Source organism: Salmo trutta, chromosome 36 (genome assembly GCF_901001165.1).
Source record: "Salmo trutta chromosome 36, fSalTru1.1, whole genome shotgun sequence".
Lineage (NCBI taxonomy): Eukaryota > Metazoa > Chordata > Actinopteri > Salmoniformes > Salmonidae > Salmo > Salmo trutta.
Window position 1 is genome coordinate 18780175 of NC_042992.1, and position 23113 is coordinate 18803287.

General features: G+C 43.6%; 1 protein-coding gene across 2 annotated transcripts in view; it reads right to left on the reverse strand.

Moving 5' to 3' along the window:
- The window catches only part of LOC115175584 (CUB and sushi domain-containing protein 3), a 670680-nt gene that overhangs the window by 254211 nt on the left and 393356 nt on the right, over positions 1–23113 (reverse strand). For both annotated transcript variants that reach the window (XM_029734929.1, XM_029734928.1), the window contains 8 exons: positions 22054–22380; positions 18748–18942; positions 18103–18241; positions 17637–17824; positions 16989–17177; positions 14144–14260; positions 13269–13484; positions 1989–2177 (listed from right to left, as the gene is read on the reverse strand). In XM_029734929.1, coding sequence (XP_029590789.1) covers positions 1989–2177; positions 13269–13484; positions 14144–14260; positions 16989–17177; positions 17637–17824; positions 18103–18241; positions 18748–18942; positions 22054–22380 — 1560 coding nt within the window. The remainder of the gene's footprint in view (positions 1–1988; positions 2178–13268; positions 13485–14143; positions 14261–16988; positions 17178–17636; positions 17825–18102; positions 18242–18747; positions 18943–22053; positions 22381–23113) is intronic.

Here is a 23113-nt window from a genome sequence, read left to right on the forward strand (position 1 = left end):
GGCATTTTGAAAAGTCATGCCAAAACACAAATTAGCAGCCTTGTTTTTCTAGTCACTCTCAAGACTACAGATCTGGCACCAACGAACACCATGAAAAATGACAGAAACAAGGCAAGTAAACAAACGACACGCACTCACAGCGTTGACAAATGCATATCATTATTTTTTCAATTAATATGAAAAATTACTGGTGACCTTCCCAGCCCTGAATTATTTTCTTTTTGGGCTCCGTTGGAAATATCTGAAAAGTTCTCCATTATTATAATTACTAATCTGTTTATGCCCGGCAGTTAGGGCCCGGACATTATACATGTGTGCATAAATTCCAGCGGATAGTGTTTTATTCAGACACGTCTGGGATTTGATGGATGTTTAGCGGTTGCTGGCTCCGTGTGGCAGAATGGAGAGATACAATCCAGGAACATCTCCACATGATAGCATGAATTGTAAATCTCTATTCTCCTTGAGCAGCTGGTGTCATACCAGGGAGGACGCCGCGGTAAGTACTGTAGAAACAGGAAGAGGCAGGTTTGGTGGGGGAACAAGAGCGCTAGTTACCTCGTCTGAGGAGGAGGAGACTGGGGAAATACCTGGGTTCAAATATTATTTGTTTTTATCAAATACTTTTGAATGATTGATTGAGCCTACCTGAAGTGCCAGATGGGTGGAATGTGCACTTCTGGGATGATTCCATGGCTCAATTAAGTGGAGCTAAACTACTTGAAAGAAAAATACCAACAAAACAAGGTCTGGGTACCCCACTGCATAGGTGGTGTAGCAGACTGGGGTTTGCTTGGTACATTGTGACAGTGAGATTCATAGCTCACTCCACAGTATCTCTATTAAACAGCATGCAGTCATGCTAGTCTCTTTGCATTAGCCTTGTTGACAACCCATCTGACCTCTCCCAGCTTGTTAGTGATACACAGAGACACTCCCCTACAGGGACAGAGGACAAGGGGCAGATTGGGTTTGATGTAGACGGATCAAGAAAGCCAGACACAGACACAGGGCTCTATGCATCTAGCTGTGTGCCTGCCTGTCTGTCCGCCTGACTGTCTGTCTTTGCGTGTGTCTTCGGGTTTACTGTGGCATATCTTAAACAGAGTGCCCAACACCAAAGGTTCTTAAATGGTTCTTCCTCAGCTGTTAAGGTTCTTTGGAAAACTCTTGCCTGACAAAGAACCTTTGAGTTAAGTGGGGTGTCCTTGACGTGGCATCGACGGTTCTTCAGAATTCTAAAAGGTTATTGAAATGTATGGAAGCCTTCAGATGTGTCCCTTTCATAGCATACACATAACATAACACATTGGTGTTAAGTAGTGTTGATTCAAGAGTTCGAGTAACACTGTAAAGAGTTAAATTAACACTCATGGATATAACCATCCCATTTAATGTTCTTCGGAGAACCTAAAATGGTTCCCCTATGTGATCGCTCTGAAGAAACTTATTTGGTTTCAACTGGAACCTTAATTTTTTAAGAGTGTAGGCCCTCCCTACTCCTTCTCAGTGCTCAACAAGCAAGGAAACGTCCATGGTGAACAATATAGATCAGTGATCCTCAACCATGCTCCTGGAGAGCCAGAGTACTGCAGGTTTTTGTCCCAGCTCAGCAGTGAAACACCTGATTCAGCTAATCAAGCTGTTGTTTGAAGATCAATCAATTAGCTGAATCAGGTGTGATGCCATTTAGCTAAGACTAAACATGCAGGCGCAAGGCTTTGTCTGGAAACCTTACTATATGTCAAATCCTTGCTACCTCCGTCTTTGTTTCCTCAATAATTCCTCTCAAAAGGATCTTGGATCCATTCCTCCAATGCAATTTGAGAGGAATTGAGGAAAGAGATGGAAGGAATGAAGGAGTTGACAGTAAGGTTTTCAGAAAGCCCATCACTGAGAATCACTGTTATTAGATATCAAATAAAATCATATCAACCACAAGCATTGTAACAATAGTTGTAAGGGAATGAAAACAGGTGACCACGTACCCACACACCTTGGCAGAGGTGCGCTCCACATGCGCCTTCCCCCTCCCAGGCAGATGACCTCTGGCACCCCCTCTAGCCGGTAGCCCATATTGCAAGAGAACGTCAGGGTGTCCCCGATGCCAAAGCCGTAGCCGTTCCTCTGTCCAAACTGTGGCATCCCCGGGTCCTCACACGGCTCCAAGTTGTACTCTGAAGAAGGAGGAGAGAACTGGTGTTATGTCAAACTTTTGGATCATGTACATTCAATGAGGGTTTGTTTGAATGCAGAGCATACGTACGTTTGTACTCCAAAGAACAAGGAGATGAAACATGTCAGATAAACAAGATCAATAATGTAATTGACATTCCAGTGCATAATAAAGTGATAATAAATGTCAATAAAAACCTTTGAAACAGTGTAGTCACCTGTAATGTACATTCACATCAACAGGGCTTGACTGAATGCAGTACACAGGCTACTCCAAGTTGTAAAGAACAGGAAGAGAAGTTGTGGCAAGTTAATAAGTACGGAAGAGAAAAATAAAACACGAGGGGCGGTGGTACTTGGAGATTTGCACGATAGTACTTAGTAAAAAAATAGCAATATTTTGAGAATAAAGTCCAAATGAAATTTGGTGAATAAAGTGGCAATCTTTCAAGAATAATGTGGCAATATTGCGAGAATGAAGTCGCAGTTATATTTCAAGATTAACATAGGGGATTTGGTTAATTGCATGCCTCCCTAGCTCCCTGTTTCTGTGCCCGCGACTGTTGAAATACCTGAGTTAGATGACCTGGTGAAACTATACTTTAGAATTGGCTTTAGTAACAAGGAAATCCTTGCTCTTTTAGCACACAATAACCAATAATTACTCTAAGTATTAGGCACAGTAGGAAGAGGTTGTGCCACAGATTATTTTCAGAAGGAGGAACCTTGGTTACATACATAGGTAGAGATGGGCAGGTTGTGTGTGTGTGTGTGTGTGTGTGTGTGTGTGTGTGTGTGTGTGTGTGTGTGTGTGTGTGTGTGTGTGTGTGTGTGTGTGTGTGTGTGTGTGTGTGTGTGGGCGGTAAAAAGTAGGAGCAAAACAAACAAATGGCCATCACTAACAGTGGAGGCTCCTCAGAGGAAGAAGTGGAGGACCATCCTCCTCAGTGAATTTCATTCAAATAAGAATAGTAAAACATTTAAAAAGTTATCCTTTTTAGATAAAACTATAGTAAATATACACTGCTAAAAAAAACTAAAATAACACATCCTAGATCTGAATGAATGAAATAATGTTATTAAATACTTTTTTCTTTACATAGTTGAATGTGCTGACAACAAAATCACACAAAAATAATCAATGGAAATCCAATTTATCGACCCATGGAGGTCTGTATTTGGAGTCACACTCAAAATTAAAGTGGAAAACCACACTACAGGCTGATCCAACTTTGATGTAATGTCCTTAAAACAAGTCAAAATGAGGCTCAGTAGTGTGTGTGGCCTCCATGTGCCTGTATGACCTCCCTACAATGCCTGGGAATGCTCCTGATGAGGTGGCGGATGGTCTCCTGAGGGATCTCCTCCCAGACCTGGACTAAAGCATCCGCCAACTCCTGGACAGTCTGTGGTGCAACGTGGCGTTGGTGGATGGAGCGAGACATGATGTCCCAGATGTGCTCAATTGGATTCAGGTCTGGGGAACGGGCGGGCCAGTCCATAGCATCAATGCCTTCCTCTTGCAGGAACTGCTGACACACTCCAGCCACATGAGGTCTAGCATTGTCTTGCATTAGGAGGAACCCAGGGCCAACCGCACCAGCATATGGTCTCACAAGGGGTCTGAGGATCTCATCTCGGTACCTAATGGCAGTCAGGCTACCTCTGGCGAGCACATGGAGGGCTGTGCGGCCCCCCAAAGAAATGCCACCCTACACCATGACTGACCCACCACCAAACCGGTCATGCTGGAGGATGTTGCAGGCAGCAGAACGTTCACCACGGCGTCCCCAGACTCTGTCACATCTGTCATGTGCTCAGTGTGAACCTGCTTTCATCTGTGAAGAGCACAGGGCGCCAGTGGTGAATTTGCCAGTCTTGGTGTTCTCTGGCAAATGCCAAACGTCCTGCACGGTGTTGGGCTGTAAGCCCAACCCCCACATGTGGACGTCGGGCCCTCATACCACCCTCATGGAGTCTGTTGAAATTCTCAATTATAGTGGATTTATCGGTGGTAACAGTGTTTCCTAGCCTCAGTGCAGTGGGCAGCTGGGAGGAGGTGCTCTTATTCTCCATGGACTTTACAGTGTCCCACAAATTTTTTGAGTTTGTACTACAGGATGCAAATTTCTGTTTGAAAAAGCTAGCCTTAGCTTTCCTAATTGCCTGTGTATATTTGTTCCTAACTTCCACGAAAAGTTGCATATCACGGGGGCTATTCAATGCTAATGCAGAACGCCACAGGATGTTTTTGTGCTGGTCAAGCGCAGACAGGTCTGGAGTGAACCAAGGACTACATCTATTCCAAGATACATTTTTTGTTGAATGGAGCATGCTTTTTTAAAATGGTGAGGAAGGCACTTTTAAAGAATAACCAGGCATCCTCTACTGACGGGATGAGGTCAATGTCATTTCAGGATACCCCGGCCAGGTCAATTAAAAAGGCCTGCTCGCAGAAGTGTTTTAGGGAGCGTTTGACAGTGATGAGGGGTGGTCGTTTGATCATAGACCCATTATGGATGCAGGCAATGAGGCAGTGATCGCTGAGATCTTTATTGAAAACAGCATAGATGTATTTGGAGGGCAAGTTAGTTAGGATGATATCTATGAGGGTGCCTGTGTTTACGGATTTGGGGTTGTACCTGGTAGATTCATTGATAATTTTTGTGAGATTGAGGGCATCAAGCGTAGATTGTAGGATGGCCGGGGTGTTAAGCACGTCCCAGTTTAGGTCACCTAGTAGCACAAGCTCAGAAGATAGATGGGGGCAATCAATTCACATATGGTGTCGAGGGCACAGCTGGGGGCAGAGGGTGGTCTATAGCAAGCGTCAACAGTGAGAGACTTGTTTCTGGAAAGGTGCATTTTTAGAAGTAGAAGCTCGAATTGTTTGGGTACAGACTTGGATAGCAAGACAGAACTCTGCAGGCTATCTTTGCAGTAGATTGCAACACTGCCCCCTTTGACAGTTCTATCTTGGCGGAAAATGTTATAGTTAGGGATGGAGATTTCAGGGTTTTTGGTGGTTTTCCTAAGCCATGATTCAGACACGACTAAGACATCCGGGTTGGCAGAGTGTGCTAAAGCAGTGAGTAAAACAAACTTAGGGAGTAGGCTTCTAATGTTAACATGCATGAAACCAAGGCTTTTACGGTTACAGAAGTCAACAAATGAGAGCACCTGGGGAGTGGGAGTGGAGCTAGGCACTGCAGGACCTGGATTAACCTCTACATCACCAGAGGAACAGAGGAGAATGTAGGGTATGTAAACATTATATAAATTGGCATTGTTTAAAGTGGCTAGTGATACATTTATTACATCAATTGTTCCATTATTAAAGTGGCTAGAGTTGAGTCAGTATGTTGGCAGCAGCCACTCAATGTTAGTGATGGCTGTTTAACAGTCTGATGGCCTTGAGATAGAAGCTGTTTTTCAGTCTCTCGGTCCCTGCTTTGATGCACCTGTACTGACCTCGCCTTCTGGATGATAGTGGGGTGAACAGGCAGTGGCTCGGGTGGTTGTTGTCCTTGATGATATTGTTGGCCTTCCTGTGACATCGGTTGGTGTAGCTGTCCTGGAGGGTAGGTAGTTTGCCCCCAGTGATGCGTTCTGCAGACCTCACTACCCTCTTGAGAGCCTTACGGTTATGGGCGGAGCAGTTGCCGTACCAGGTGGTGATACAGCCCTACAGGATGATCTTGATTGTGCATCTGTAAAAGTTTGAGTGTTTTTGGTGACAAGCCATATTTCTTCAGCCGCCTGAGGTTGAAGAGGCGCTACTGCGCCTTCTTCACCACGCTGTCTGTGTGGCTGGACCATTTCAATTTGTCCGTGATGTGTACGCCGAGGAGTGTACGCCGAGGAACTTAAAACTTTCCACCCTCTCCACTACTGTCCCGTCGATGTGGATAGGGGGCTGCTCCCTCTGCTGTTTCCTGAAGTCCACGATCATCTCCTTGGTTCCCATGCTTGTTCAATGAACCATAAATAATTAATGAACATGCACCTGTTGAACGGTCATTAAGACACTAACAGCTTACAGACGGTAGGCAATTAAGGTCACAGTTATGAAAACTTAGGACACTAAAGAAGCCTGTCTACTGACTCTGAAAAACACCAAAAGAAAGATGCCTAGGGTCCCTGCTCATGTGTGTGAACGTACCTTAGACATGCTGCAGGGAGGCATGAGGACTGCAGGTGTGGCCAGGGCAATAAATTGCAATGTCCGTACTGTGAGATGCCTATGACAGCGCTATAGGGAGACAGGATGGACAGCTGATCGTCCTCGCAGTGGCAGACCACGTGTAACAACACCTGCACAGGATCGGTACATCCGAACATCAGACCTGCGGGACAGGCACAGGATGGCAACAACAACTGCCCGAGTTACACCAGGAATGCACAATCCCTCCATCAGTGCTCAGACTGTTCGCAATAGCCTGAGAGAGGCTGGACTGAGGGCTTGTAGGCCTGTTGTAAGGCAGGTCCTCACCAGACATCACCGGCAACAATGTCGCCTATGGGCACAAACCCACCATCGCTGGACCAGACAGGACTGGCAGAAAGTGCTCTTCACTGACGAGTCGCGGTTTTGTTTCACCAGGGGTGATGGTCGAATTCGCGTTTATCGTCGAAGGAATGAGCGTTACACCGAGGCCTGTACTCTGGAGCGGGATCGATTTGGAGGTGGAGGGTGCGCCATGGTCTGGGGCGGTGTGTCACCACATCATCGGCTTGTGCTTGTTGTCATTGCAGGCAATCTCAACGCTGCGCGTTACAAGGAAGACATCCTCCTCCCTCATGTGGTACCCTTCCTGCAGGCTCATCCTGACATGACCCTCCAGCATGACAATGCCACCAGCCATACTACTCGTTCTGTGCGTGATTTCCTGCAAGACAGGAATGTGTTCTGCCATGGCCAGCGAAGATCCCAGATCTCAATCCCATTGAGCACGTCTGGAACCTGTTGGATTGGAGGGTGAGGGCTAGGGCCATTCCCTCCAGAAATGTCTGGGAACTTGCAGGTTCCTTGGTGGAAGAGTGGGGTAACATCTCACAGCAAGAACTGGCAAATCTCATGCAGTCCATGAGGAGGAGATGCACTGCAGCCACACCAAATACTGACTTACTTTTGATTTTGACCCCCCTTTTGTTCAGGGACACATTATTCCATTTCTGGTAGTCACATGTCTGGGGAACTTGTTCAGTTTATGTCTCAGTTGTTGAATGTTGTTATGTTCATACAAATATTTACACATGTTAAGTTTGCTGAAAATAAACGCAGTTGACAGTGAGAGAATGTCTCTTTTTTTGCTGAGTTTATGTGGCTGCACCTTGATTACTCAAATTTCTCTCGACCTACGATGTAAACTTTCATTCATAGGCTAGGTTGTAGAAACCTCATGATGGGTACAGGGAAAGTTTTAATATCATGTGGTAACCTAAACCTATTGATGTTACATTGAGCTAGTTGAATGGAATATGAATGACAGTCATCCAATATGCTGTAATAGAAATAAGGCCATGCTAAAAAAAAATGTTGTCCTCCCTCATCTTATATGGCACTGACCGCCACTACAATCTAATGCTCTAATACAGTCGTTCAAACAGGCGTCACTGCTCACTCACGCTTGTCAATCTAATGACCTAAAACATCTCACACACGCACACACGCACACACGCACACGAGCACACACACCAAGTTCCCACTGGCATTTTCAGACTGTTTGCATACACTCTTCTAACGGCCATGGTGCATTATTTGCACAAATAAAAAACTGTCTTGTCACTGTATTTGCTATACAATGTTCTGCTGCGTAGCCAAGGCAAACATCTTGCAACAAATCTGAGCATAATGGCAACTATTCACAACCTTATCCATGGTGCATTACTAACAGTAGTGTTTCCCCCTTATTGTAACTCTCCTTCTAACGACTACATTTTTACATTTACATTTTAGTCATTTAGCAGACACTCTTATCCAGAGCGACTTACAGTAGTGAATGCATACATTTCAAACATTTTTTTCCTGTGCTGGCCCCCCGTGGGAATCGAACCCACAACCCTGGTGTTGCAAACACCATGCTCTACCAACTGAGCTACAGGGAAGGCCATAGGCCAGTAGGCTATGTCTGCACACCCAATAAAACAAAGTATCTTGGCATCGTGGTGGAGACTGAGGGCTATGCGTGTGTACATGTTCCACGTCAAGCTGCTCTCCAAATCTGCTACAACAGCGCTATTGTGCAGCCCATTATAAACCTATAGTGGCCCACTAGATTGAGTACCCTAACCTGAAGGTTAATCATACGTTACAGAGGGCAAGTGAAAGTAAATTATCGAAACGGCTGCTGGAGGAATAAACAATGAAACAGGGGTTTTACGCAAACGTGTCTGTGGGAGGAGAGGCAACTCAAGGACCACTTTTGCATGCACAAAGCAGCTAATCTGAGGCGCTGTTTGAATATATTCATGGATGGATTCTCCCTTTCTTGAAATAATTATTAATCTAAATATAGGCCTATTAGATAAATTATGATAGGCTATATAGGCTATAAAGAAATAATCACTGATCTGACATGATTTGGTTAGTAGCCTAGCGTAATATCTCCTGTCACTATCCATCTATTTGTAATGTCTTCAAGGATGGGAGGAATGAAGAATGCATAGGTTATCCCAAAACAGGGGCATCTGTCTCAGCTATACCTTTAATTTAGGCTACCACGTGTTAACCTTATAGAGGCTAGTGGCTAGACCTGTTGGCTGTTATAATAATAGAACGTAAAATGACTTGTCTAAGATGGGCTTTACCAGAACACCTGACCCCTGCCCCGTGGCTATACAAGGTCCATGACAGGGGTTTGGGGGCAGCCGTTGAGCCCGACAGGGACACGCAATCCTTCTCCATGCAGTCAGTGACTTACATTCACAAGATAGTAATCATTAGAAGTGTAGCCTACATAAAACACCATGCCATAATGCGCACATTTATAAGTGAACCTTCTGTTTCAACATATAGGTTTCTAGCCTAGCTGTTCCTCTCTAAAATATACTATGCAAGGTCTTGCCATATGAAGGGGACTGAGGCTAACATTGTAGCGAATTCGAAGAGCACCATGACAGACCCTGATGCACGCAACTCCATGTCTCTTTGCAGTCTGACAAAGCACCATGGCAATTACATTGGTATTGCTTTGGGGATACCATGTGTGTGCGCGTGTGTGTTTGTGACATCTGTTTGAACGAGTGTATTAGCATTACTTTTGACCAGGGCCCATAGGATCTGGTTATATTTTGCATTATTAAAGAGGAAATCAGCAGTTGCTGCATCCATTTTTGGACTTGATTATTGAAGAATATAACTTATAAATGTCTTGTGAGCTTAGTTCAACTGTTGTACCCCATCAAAACCCGAAATATGGCCTCCCGAGTGGCACAGCTAAGGCACTAGCTGTGTTACTACAGATCCTGGATTGCGACCCATGAGAGACACATGAGGCAACGCACAATTAACCCAGAGTCGTCCGGGTTAGGGGAGGGTTTGGCCGGCCGGGATGTCCTTGTCCCATCGCGCTCTAGCGACTCCTGTGTCAGGCCAGGTGCATGCACGCTGACACTGTAGCCAGGTGAACAGTGTTTCCTCCAACACATTGGTGCGGCTGGCTTCCGGGTTAAGCATGCGTTGTGTCAAGAAGCAGTGCGGCTCGTGTTTCGGGTCGTGTTTCGGAGGACGCACAGCTCTCGACCTTCACCTCTCCCAAGTCCGTACGGGAGTTGCAGCGATGGAACAAGACTAACTACCAATTGGATATCACGAAATTGGGGAGAAAAAGGGGTAAAAAAAACTAAAACTAAAAAACAACCAATTTTGACCTTCTTTTACTCCACTGTTATTGTAATCAAAGTAAATGTAAACAAACACAATATAGCTTCAAAACATGTGTTAAAACCATTACGATCCCTCAGCTTGTTACCAAAACAGGAGCGGGAGGACGCTTTGTTATTGTTTCTAATGCTGATTTCCACTTTAAGGGAATAGGGTGCCATTTGGGATGCAGCCTACCTGTCACAAGCATGTATATCCATATCAACACGTCAACACATCCCATCCACATTTCATGTTTATTCATGAGGATTGTTTGACAGCAGTGCATACTCCAAGTCATATCAAGAAGGTCATAATAATATAATGTCACTTGAAACTTTTCCATGAGTAGTGTTCCTGTCATCTACACTTACACTCAAATTGATGGAGTTTGCCTGACAACAGTGCATACTCAAAAAAGAAAACGATAAAGCGAGGAACAATATAAATGTTTGCTATTAATTGATTGATGACTTTATGGCTTTTTAATTTAAATGGTTAATTAAATTTTTTTATTTAACTTTTATTTAACTATGCATGTCAGTTAAGAACAAATTCTTATTTACAATGACAGCCTAAGTCAGACTAATTGAGAATGTGTCAGTAGCTGTCAATGGATTATTCATCCACGTTATGGCTTTGGATCAAAAACTTTCTCCCCACTCCCCAAATGACTTTGAACCAACGTCGAATAGACGTTAAATTGACGTCTGTGCCCAGTGGGTCATCCCTATTTGTTTGTTAAAACACTGTCAACAAACCTTGTCAACATCTTTCTCCTTTTAATCTCAGAAGGGATGACATCCTGAAGGACATTTCTGATTTAAGCTACAATACCTACAGTTGAAGTCGGAAGTTTACATACACCTTAGCCAAATACATTTAAACTCAGTTTTTCACAATTCCTGACATTTAATCCAAGTAAAAACTTCCCTGTCTTAGGTCAATTAGGATCACCGCTTTATTTTAAGAATGTGAAATGATTTTTTCAGCTTTTATTTCTTTCATCACATTCCCAGTGGGTCAGAAGTTTACATACACTCAAATAGTATTTGGTAGCATTGCCTTTAAATTGTTTAACTTGGGTCAAATATTTCGGGGAGCCTTCCACATGCTTCCCACATTAAGGTGGGTGAATTTTGGCCCATTACTCCTGACAGAGCTGGTATAACTGAGTCAGGTTTGTAGGCCTCCTTTCCCGCACGCGCTTTTTCAGTTCTGCCCACACATTTTCTACAGGATTGAGGTCAGGGCTTTGTGATGGGCACTTCAATACCTTGACTTTGATGTCCTTAAGCCATTTTGCCACAACTTTGGAAGTAAGCTTGAGGTCAATGTCCATTTGGAAGACCCATTTGCGACCAAGCTTTAACTTCCTGACTGATGTCTTGAGATGTTGCTTCAATATATCCACATAATTTTCCACCCTCATGATGCCATCTATTTTCTGAAGTGCACCAGTCCCTCCTGCAGCAAAGCACCCCCACAACATGATGCTGCCACCCCCGTGCTTCACGGTTGGGATGGTGTTCTTCGGCTTGCAAGCCTCCCCCTTTTTCCTCTAAAAATAACGATGGTCATTATGACCAAACAGTTCTATTTTTGTTTCATCAGACCAGAGGACATTTCTCCTAAAAGTACGATCTTTGTCCCTATGTACAGTTGCAAACCGTAGTCTGGCTTTTTTTATGCCGGTTTTGGAGCAGTGGCTTCTTCCTTGCTGAGTGGCTTTTTAGGTTATGTTGATATAGGACTCTTTTTACTGTGGATATAGATAACTTTGTACCTGCTTCCTCATGCATCTTCACAAGGTCCTTTGCTGTTGTTCTGGGATTGATTTGCACTTTTCGCACCAAAGTACATTAATCTCTAGGAGGCAGAACACGTCTCCTTCCTGAGCAGTATGACGGCTGCGTGGTCCCATGGTGTTTATACTTGCGTATTATTGTTTGTACAGATGAACGGGGTTTGGAAATTGCTCCCAAGGATGAACCAGACTTGTGGAGGTCTACAATTTTTTTCTGAGGTCTTGGCTGATTTCTTTAGATTCTCCCATAATGTCAAGCAAAGAGGCACTGAGTTTGAAGGTAGGCCTTGAAATACATCCACAGGTACACCTCCAAATGACTCAAATTATGTCAATTAGCCTATCAGAGGCTTTTAAAGCCATGGCATAATTTTCTGGAATTGTCCAAGCTGTTTAACGGCACAGTCAACTTAGTGTATATAAACTTCTGACCCACTGGAATTGTGATACGGTGAATTTTAAGTGAAATAATCTGTCAGTAAACACTTGTTGAAAAATTACTTGTGTCATGCACAAAGTAGATGTCCTAACCGACTTGCCAAAACTATAGTTTGTTAACAAGAAATTTGTGTAGTAGTTGAAAAACAAGTTTTAATGACTCCAACCTAAGTGTATGTAAACTTCCGATTTCAACTATATGTATATGACACTCAAAAAACTTCAGGGATGGCTAAATGAAAGGATGATTTATTGAAGGTTATCAATTATTGAAGGTGTTGGTCTGGGGTGAGGTCGGCCTAAGAGGGGATGTCAGAGCGCCAGACAGAGCACTGGACAGAGCACAGGACAGAGCACCGGACAGAGCACCGGACAGAACACCGGACAGAACACCGGACAGAACACTGGACAGAGAACTGGACAGAACACTAGACAGAACACTGGACAGAGCACTGTACAGAGAACTGGACAGAACACTAGACAGAACACTGGACAGAGAACTGGACAGAGAACACTGGACAGAGAACTGGACAGAACACTAGACAGAACACTGGACAGAGCACTGGACAGAGCACAGGACAGAGCACTGGACAGAGCACCGGACAGGACACCGGACAGAACACTGGACAGAGAACTGGACAGAACACTAGACAGAGCACTGGACAGAGCACCGGACAGAACACTAAACAGAACACTGGACAGAGAACACTGGACAGAGAACTGGACAGAGAACACTGGACAGAGAACTGGACAGAACACTGGACATAACACTGGACCAAATACTGGACAGAACACTGGAGGCATGTGAAGCTAGAGGGAAAGGAGCTCTCAGTCCAGTCCACTGGTAGATGGTAACAACACGCAAATGTGCACACAAGTACGCGCACGTACACGTAAAAGCAAGCGTTGAGGAGGCTGCTCTTGAATGGACACACAAAAACATACACACCAATAGCAACCCACCCGCACACTCCTCCTACTCACCAGAGAAGGTAATATTGAATCCCTCGTAAGATATAGAAAAGTCTGATATGAAGCGCAGTTGGGCCTTGAAGTTCCCGTAGAGCCCTGCATTGGTGGGGGAGGGCAGCTCGTTACCCGTTAGCCGTGCCAGGGGCTGGACAAAGCTGCCATTCTCTGTGATGAGCAGGTAGTCATGGTGATCCTCCAGGTGGAAGGTGTTGAAGGTAAATTGGACTCCTATTGGGACAAACCAAGTCAAGAGGAGAACAGCCAATAATATGGTTCAAGCTACCTGTCAACCTCCCCTGATGAAATGATCAAGTTCAATTGAAACGACGGTTTAATCTGAGAGGAGAGCAGCCAAGTGGAGGGAGAGAGAACTTCATCTCATTACATTCAAAGGTGAGGTCAGTTAATATAAAAAAGAAGGCTCTGGGTTTTTGGGAGGGGGGGACGGGACTGCATTTCAATACGGAGTGATTATTCAGAGAAACATAATGATAGTCCATATTGAATATCTTAGCAGCCATGGGAAATTAAAATTCCAAAGAACTTTCATTACTCTCAACCCAGAGTCCTGTATTATAATAATATTTCAGCAAGATGGGCTAGGCTGGGAAGAGGACCTACAGTGAATCTGTATTCAGGTCCGTTCCATTCCCACACTGCCTTTTACCAGCTTGCTGATAAAAGGAATAGGAGTCCATTTTTTAGCTGTTTATTAATTCACATATACTTAAACAGTATCAACATTTTTACGGATTGTTTGCTTGTTTTCGCTTAATATTTTTTTTATATGGTATATATCTTCAGGCAGAATAGCTATATCAAAAAGAGTTAGGAAGTGTCACATTCCATTATAAATATGATTGTAGTAGTTAATAACTCAGGCTTACCTTTGCCGTGGCTGACCTCCACCGTCCAAGTACAGTTTAGTGAGTTGGGATACATCTCAGGATATCCAGGGGACAGGATGGTGCCGCCGGGCCCTCGTACGTCTCCTCCACACAACGCTGGGGGACAAAGAGGGGGGAAACACTTTATTTTATTGTCTATGTTTTTGCAGAGAACAGAAACAGTGCTCTTCACTGTAATCAGTAATATCAATACTACGCATGCCAGTCTTTCTTGGCTAAAAGTAGAGGAGAGACTGACTGTATCAATTCTTCTTTTTATAAGAAACGTTAATGTGTTGAAAATTCCAAGTTGTTTGCATAGTCAACTTATACACAGCTCTGACACACACACTTACCCTACCAGACATGCCAGCAGGGGTCTTTTCACAGTCCCCAAATCCAGAACAAATTCAAGAAAATTCAGTATTATATAGAGCCATGAATGCATGGAACTTCCTTCCATCTCCAATTGTTCAAGTTAACAATAAACCTGGTTTAAAAAACAGATAAAACAATACCTCAAAGCACAACGCCTCTCCCTATTTGAGCTAGATAGTTTGTGTGTATGTATTGATATGTAGGCTATGTATGCCGTTTTTAAATGGATGTAGTTCTGTCCTTGAGCTGTTCTTGTCTATTATTGTTCTGTATTATGTCATGTTCATGTTTTGTGTGGACGGCAGGACGAGTAGCTGTTGCTTTCATGTATCTGTCCTAGACAGATGCAGCGCTGTATCAATAATTAATGGAGCAACTTCTTTACTAGTAAGCACTTCATTCAAAGTCTTATCAAACAGGGAAATCTGGACAACTACATACATCTCTTTGTGTTCCTCACATTGCTCTCTTTCTTTCCATCTCTCTCTATACATCATTTCACTCTTTTTCTCTCACTCTCTCTCACTCTCTCCTTTTTCTCTCACTCTCTCTCTCACTCTCTCTATGCTGACATGACCTGCCTTTAATTTCAATATCATAGAACCTTGCATATCAACATTTCAGCATAGATCTTTTCCAAGGGAGGCTGGTAACAGTAATATCAGGACCTTCATTTGAATGCTCTGCAACAGGGACTACATTCTCCCTCCTTATTCCACTTAGGTCCACTAGATAGCACAGCCACAAAGTCAAAATTGTCTATATCGTAAAATTCATGAAAACAAAAATGTGCTTTTTGGTATTCATCTAAGGTAAGGGTTAGGCATAATATTAGCAGTGTTGTTAAGGTTAGGGTTAAGGTTAGGTTTAGGTTTAAAATCACATTTGAAGATGATAAATTGTTGAAATAGGCTGGGTTTATGACTTTGGGGCTGGGGTAACTAGTGATGACCAGGAGGCAGGGGAGGTAAGATGACAAGCTAGAGGGCAGGTAAAGGATGCCCCCGGATCCCTAATCTGATGAGAATATCAGTTCCTATCAGGCAGAGGAGCCGTCAAAGGAAATTGATAGCCTAATGGCCTGGCATTGAATTGCATTTTCTCAGATTTGTTTACTCCCTGGAAAATGAAATAGATCTCTGAAGTCAAAACACGGAGAGACGAACAAGCTACAAGACTTTGTCAGCCCCAGAGTCGCTGGGGTGGTTCCTCTTTTACCAAGTAGCCAATTTACACGAACTGTCATTGGCTTTAATATTTAAGGACCACTCTTGTAAATATCTCGTCACTCATGCATAACACAATTCAATCTTACGGCGGTTTTGTCAATAGGCAGTTTGGCACCATATCATATGAGAGAATATTTAAACTAATTGATGCCTGAAAGTGATAGATCAAGATATTGCACATACTGTAGATCTAAACCAGGGCTCTCTAACCCTGTTCCTGGAGAGCTACCATTCTGTAGGTTTTAACTCCAACCCTGTTCCTGGATAGCTACCATTCTGTAGGTTTTAACTCCAAACCTGTTCCTGGAGAGCTACCATTCTGTAGGTTTTAAATCCAACCCTGTTCCTGGAGAGCTACCATTCTGTAGGTTTTAACTCCAACCCTGTTCCTGGAAAAGCCCTCCTGTAGGTTTTAACTCCAACTCTGTTCCTGGAGATGCCCTCCTGTAGGTTTTAACTCCAACCTTGTTCCTGGAGATGCCCTCCTGTAGGTTTTAACTCCAACCCAGGAACAGGGTTGAAGAGCCCTGGTCTAGACTCTAGAGCAGTAGCCTAATGATCAGATACTGTATGTACAATACAAACGCCTGCTTTAGCCCACTTCTTATGTGTTCAGCATGACAATAATCATGACAGATTATTGTCATGATATACAGTTTTAATGCCCACCATTTTTGTAATAACCTGCAAAACTCCCTGTGTCTTGATTCCCTGGTGCTGCTAGGGCAGTTTAATTATTAATCAGGGGAGTCGAATGTTGAATTTGTTAAATGAGAATTGCATTTAAAAAAAATAAATGTAAACATTTATTGTGGTGTTGAAATTGTAGTTTTTTAAAATTGTAACCTGTAGTTTGTGTTTTAGTTTTTTGTTCGTGTTGAATTTGTTGTCCTCAGGGCACCATTGAAAATGAAACCCTGGTCTCAATGGGCTCCCCTGATTAAATAAAGGTAAAACCATTTATATCAATAATAACTCACACACAAACACATCTGGTAACCAGGCAAGTGCAAATCTGCCACAGTCTTGGTCACCATGGCTACAGCCCATACCATGAAAAACAAATAGATACATGCAACTGTTGAATGCTTCCGCAGTTCATGACTTTGGCTTTTGTACAGTACCCTGGACCTGAAAATCACTGGATGTGCACACACTAGTTTTGAACCAATTTGAAGTGGTTTAAAGTGGTTTGAACTGATTTGAATTGGTTTAAACTAGTTTTAACTGGTCCATACCATCACAGGTGGGCAGTGGATGGCTCCACCAGTGGTTCTTCTCACAGACGAGCGGTTCTTCGTGGCTCAGTCTGTATCCAGGGTCACAGCCGAATGACACGGTTGAACCAATGGTGAAGTCTTGACCGTAACGCAATCCGTTGACCGGGAATCCCGGGTCCTGGCAGGAGTAGGTGTCCACCGTCACGCCTAAGGAGAAAATGTTATATATTATGAGGTCAAAGCAATTGACTTTCATCAAATATCTCATACAGGGAACACAAACAAAGCTATCACAGTTCAGGAGTGTTATAAGTTAAAACTATGGGTAGGGCTACAGGTGTAGGATCTTAATTTGATCATCCTGTTGTAGGATAACTTTCCTTCAGTATAGGACATTTTCAACCTGTATTGTATTTGAGGTTTAAAAAGGCTTCTGAAATTTTTCATTTCTACTTTGAAATTTCAGACTTGATTTTCCCTTACGGAATATGTATCAAACACTACAAAAGTGTCCATTAATTATAATCCACATAATAATTAATGTTTCCTGTTGCTGCAGGATTATTTTCCTGTTGTAGAAAACTGGCTCATATTAAGATCTTACATCTGTAGGAGTTTTCCCTGACCACATGACCTGACCAGGAACAACTCGGCTACTAGACTTACTTTCGTAGATGATCTTAAATCCACTGTTGGAGCGGCTGTTGTCGGTGGTGAAGAGCATATACAGGTGGTTAGTACTACTGAACAGGAACTGGGGCACCTGGGTACCGTTGAACGAGCCAACCAGAGGAGAGAGCAGGTTGGGCCCATCGTGGATCTCCAGGAAGTCATAGCCCAGCTCTGTCTGAAACCTGGACCATTGAGAGAGGGGGAATTATGAATGATGAAATGCACAAATTTGATTTGCTTGTGATAAAACATATTCAGTAGTGCAGTTGCATAAACATTGATTAAGCTTACTACTGCACTAAAAATAACTTTGAAAGGAGACTCTTTAAAAATACGCAATAAATAAGCAACACCATTCCATTATAAGTGCCTTCATTGATGCAGAAATCCATTCTGCGTCTTCAACAGTTAGAAAGTGCTCATAAAATAGATTAACTTTATTAATATAATGGACACGCACTTGTCAAAAGTGATCTTGATGGAGCGTCCGGGCTCGGTCTCGATGACCCACTCACAGCTGAGGGAGTCCTTATAGTATCCAGGCCACCCTGGGGACAGGATCACCCCATTGGGAGCAGAGAAGTGGCCACCGCAGGGAGCTATAGAGAAGAATACAGGGGGGGAGAGCAAGCGAGAAAGAGAGAAAATAAATGTTCTTAAAAGTTTATTGGTGTTGTTGCCTTTTTATATTGACCTGGCACCTCTTCCTGTTAAAAAAACAACTTAAAAATGCCTTATTTGCTAATCTAGAAAATAGTGGCCTACAGCATACTGTACATGTTACAAGGGCAGCTAAGCAGACATGAGGCTCTTTATTACCCTGCCCATATGAGTGATGTCACCACAGCATTAGGAGCCATGTGGAGCAGGGTGAATGACTGACAGGAAGTCAGATAGAAGGAGACTGACTGCCCTACAGCACACTTGTCTCTGTTCCCTGTCCATCCCTGAGCCTCCCTAGCATCCTTCAACACACAGGTCCACTCCGCTTACACTCACTTAGGCTATTGTCTGTGTTAGGAACAGGGTTATTTACCCCCAAAATTGTCTATGTACGGACGTGCGCATGTACAGACGTGTGCACGCACACACACACGATATTTACCTTCACATTTGGGGATGGGGCCACTCCACATCACCTTGCCGTTGTCCAGCTCGCAGGTGATGGTCTTGGCCCCCTGGGTCTTGATGAAGCCGTCCTCACAGATCACTGAGATGGAGCTACCCAGTTGGAAGTTGTCCCCGAAGCGCCTCGCATTTATTGGGATGCCCGGGTCGGGACACTCGTTGTGGCCGAACGCTGAAAACAGATGGGCAAATGTTGGCTATTTGTCAGATGTAACCAACGTCACTACGGCTTCGCTTCCTCCACTGTCCCTGTCCCCATACTGGGCTTGAAGCATTGGTCCTCTGATCACAAACACATGGCGGATTGCTTGAAAATGTACAAACCAGTTGCTCCATTGAAAAATATAAAATTCAATGGCGCCGAGGCATACGCAACTATGGGGCAAAACAGACAGTGTTGGCTTAGATTGTTGACAACATGTAAACTATATTTAGTCTCCAAATGTTTATTGAAATAACTACATACATACAGTTCCACAATGAGCATTTGTTGTCTCTCAAATACATAGTTACAGGTGTTGGCTAGCTAGCTATTAAATTTGGTCATATTAGCGTAGATATGACATCCGTCAAAACCCCTCAAAATAAGACATTGGCATCAAGAACAAGATAAAACTAGCTGAAACAAGCACCTACAACAAAACAAGACATGGTATTAATAACAAGATAAAACTAGCTGAATGAGCCACCTACAACAAAACAAGACATGGTATTAATAACAAGATAAAACTAGCTGAAACAAGCACCTACAACAAAACAAGACATGGTATTAATAACAAGATAAAACTAGCTGAATGAGCCACCTACAACAAAACAAGACATGGTATTAATAACAAGATAAAACTAGCTGAATGAGCCACCTACAACAAAACAAGACATGGTATTAATAACAAGATAAAACTAGCTGAATGAGCCACCTACAACAAAACAAGACATGGTATTAATAACAAGATAAAACTAGCTGAATGAGCCACCTACAACAAAACAAGACATGGTATTAAGAACAAGATAAAACTAGCTGAATGAGCCACCTACAACAAAACAAGACATGGTATTAATAACAAGATAAAACTAGCTGAAACGAGTCACCTACAACAAAACAAGACATGGTATCAAGAACAAGGTAAAACTAACTGAAACAAGCACCTACAACAAAACAAGACATGGTATCAAGAACAAGATAAAGCTAGCTGAAACAAGCACCTACGACAAAACAAGACATGATATCAAGAAAAATATAAAACTAGCTGAAGCGAGCTCCTACGATTCCCTACATGGCAGCCTCATGTCATTGTTGGTAGCTATCTGGCCATCCAGAATCACAACAACACACAGCATCTTAGCCCCATCAATGCGCACACATAATTTTCGTGGCGTTGTCAGCCAACCCGTCTATAGTAGTGTAAATCTATTGTATTTTCATGGCAGTCATCCAGGAAGAAGTGATGATCCATGGCCCGGAGCATGTAGTGATGCTCCATGGCATGAAGTCTCCAGTGATAATCCATGGTCCGGAGCCTCCAGTGATGATCCATGGCACAAAGCCTCCAGTGATGATCCATGGCGCGGAACCTGTAGTGATGATCCATGGCACAGAGTCTTCAGCGGCGGTCTGCAGCCCAGAGTCTTCAGCGGCGGTCTGCAGCCCAGAGTCTTCAGCGGCGGTCTGCAGCCCAGAGTCTTCAGCGGCGGTCTGCAGCCCAGAGTCTTCAGCGGCGGTCTGCAGCCCAGAGTCTTCAGCGGCGGTCTGCAGGTCAGAGTCTTCGGCAGTTCAGAGCCTTCGGCGATGATCCACGGTCTGGTTCCTCTGGCGACACAGAAGCAGGGAGATCAGCGGGCAGTGTGGGGGCTACGCCCCGAACCAGAGCCGCCGCCAAGTATAGATGCCCACCCGGACCCTCCCCTATAGGTTCAGGTTTGCGGCCGGGAGTCCGCACCTTTTGGGGGGGAGGGGGGGATACTGTCACGCCCTGACCTGAGAGAGACGGTTTATTTCTCTATTTTGTTAGGTCAGGGTGTGGGGTGGGCACTCTATGTTTTGTATTTCTATGTGTTGGGCCGAGTATGGTTCCTAATCAGAGGCAGCTGTCTATCGTTGTCTCTGATTAGGAATCATACTTAGGCAGCCTTTTCCCACCTGTGTTTTGTGGGTAGTTATTTTCTGTTTTATATTCGTTACCTGACGGAACTGTTTGGCTTTTCGTTTTGTTTCTTTGTTCTAGTGTTTCATGGTTTAATAAATATAATGAACACTTACCACGCTGCGCTTTGGTCCCCTCTCTACGACAGCCGTAACAGACGTAACATATCATACAAAATGGATGACGTAGTACACAATTGTGCACAATTTTCGTGGGACCCGTTGGGCTCGTGAGTACTACTTTCAAAACCACTGGCTGAAATTATACAAAAGCTCTGGAACCTCACTTCGTGGAAATATTCGAAGCACTTCACTACATGAAAACACCCACTTTTTTCTAAAGGGTGTTTATTATTTTCGTTATAGTGCTAGTGACCTCCCAGCTATTTTGTCAGACCTTTATGAAGTGTAGAGTGGACTTAAACCCTGGCGCAAGATGTCGCCCAACTAAATGGCCCTTAAACTCTTCTTATCTCAGCCTGACAGCCCAAGTCAGACTGACTGACTGATGAATGCCTTGTGACAGAACGAGCACGCCAGTTGAACATAACGTTTGTCACAACGAATCCACATTTAACAGTGCTCAATCATGTTACTGATAGTGTCCTACCAGAATAACATGGAATCAGGTGTCAGGCTGTTAGAAAAGCTAGCTCTAACAGTTGTTGCTAAGGATTCATGGCCTCTTTTTTCCTGTCTTTTTTTTGACAGAAGTGATGAATTGGCGTGACATTTCACTTCTCCTTCAGAAAGAAGCCGTTACCAGGCGGCCATTTGAAAAGGATAACTATGATGGGTGTGAGGGGCAAAGCCAGGTTTGGTGGAAATTGATTAAGACCTTATGTGATGACTAAAAAGAACTGACAATGACATGAGTGATAGGGCAGGGTTGGACAAACATCACAAGAATCCAATCAGGACAAGATATACAGGACTATGGTCATTACAGTAAAGTCACCACAAGGTGCCACAAAATGGATAAGCTATACCTGGTAAGAACCAAGGGCCCAACTCTATTTCACCTGGATTGTGGCAGAGCAGCCATGCAATACCTGCTACATGGGTTCAACTAAACTGAGCCCTACTCAACTGACAAAGACAAACAAAGAACAGCACAGAATTCAATGTCAGGGTTAAACCTACTGCTGTATGTGATGTTGAACCCTCGTCCGGCCATGGAGTGGTCTGCCTGGAACTCCAGCCTCAGTATGTTAGTATTACTGTCAAGGTGGGAGGGGGACTCTGCCCCCGAGAAGCGTCCCAGGACGGTGGCGTCCAGCAGCTCGCCGTCTTTCACGGTGAGGAAGTCGTAAGGTGCCTCCAGGTCAAAGTCATTGAAGGCCAGGTGGATGCGACTGCCGGGCTCTGATATGATCAGCCACACACAGTTCATGTTGTTGCTGTAGCCTTCTGGGTAGTCCGGTGATAGAACCGTGCCCATTGGCGCCGTGAAATTGGACAGGCATGGGACTGTAGAGGAGAGGGAGAGGACAAAGAGAGGAGACTTGGATTATATGATTGGGGGTTGATTGGGTACTAAAAGGAACTGTACTGTATGTGGCAGAAATTGTTGAAATATATTTTTGTACATTTATTTATTTCTAATTATTTACTGTAGATGGGTATGGGAGAACTGTACAGTGCAGCATGTTCCAAGTTATCTTCTATTCAATATGAATGTGCCATGCAGGATGATATTTCTAAGAGATTATTTCACCCTTTGGCAGTTTGATCTCCCACTCTCAATGAAATATGAATGCATTCAAATGCAAATTACACTAACTCCTATGGTCGGGGGTGTGAAACACCTCTCTAGTCCCATAAGCATTCTATATAAGACAGTTCATCAGATAACTATTAGTATGACTGATTTTGGAGAACAGAGCAGTGAATTAATGATTTGACGCATTAGTGAGAGCCTAAAGCAGCGACGGAAGACTGATTAACTAAGTTAAGTGTGTATTTTTCAAAGGCTGATGAACTGATGAGGCGCGATGATGAAGCACGATGAAGCGTGTCCACTTATTAGACTTCCATATCATCTGCATACAACTGAATTTATATCAAGACAAACAGAGTGTTAACCCTGAAAATGTATCAGTCACTATATGGAACTGAAATATGGTTCTTACTTCAGAGGATCATGTTCAGGTCGTCATTGTAAATAAGAATTTGTTCTTAATTGACTTACCTAAATAAATAA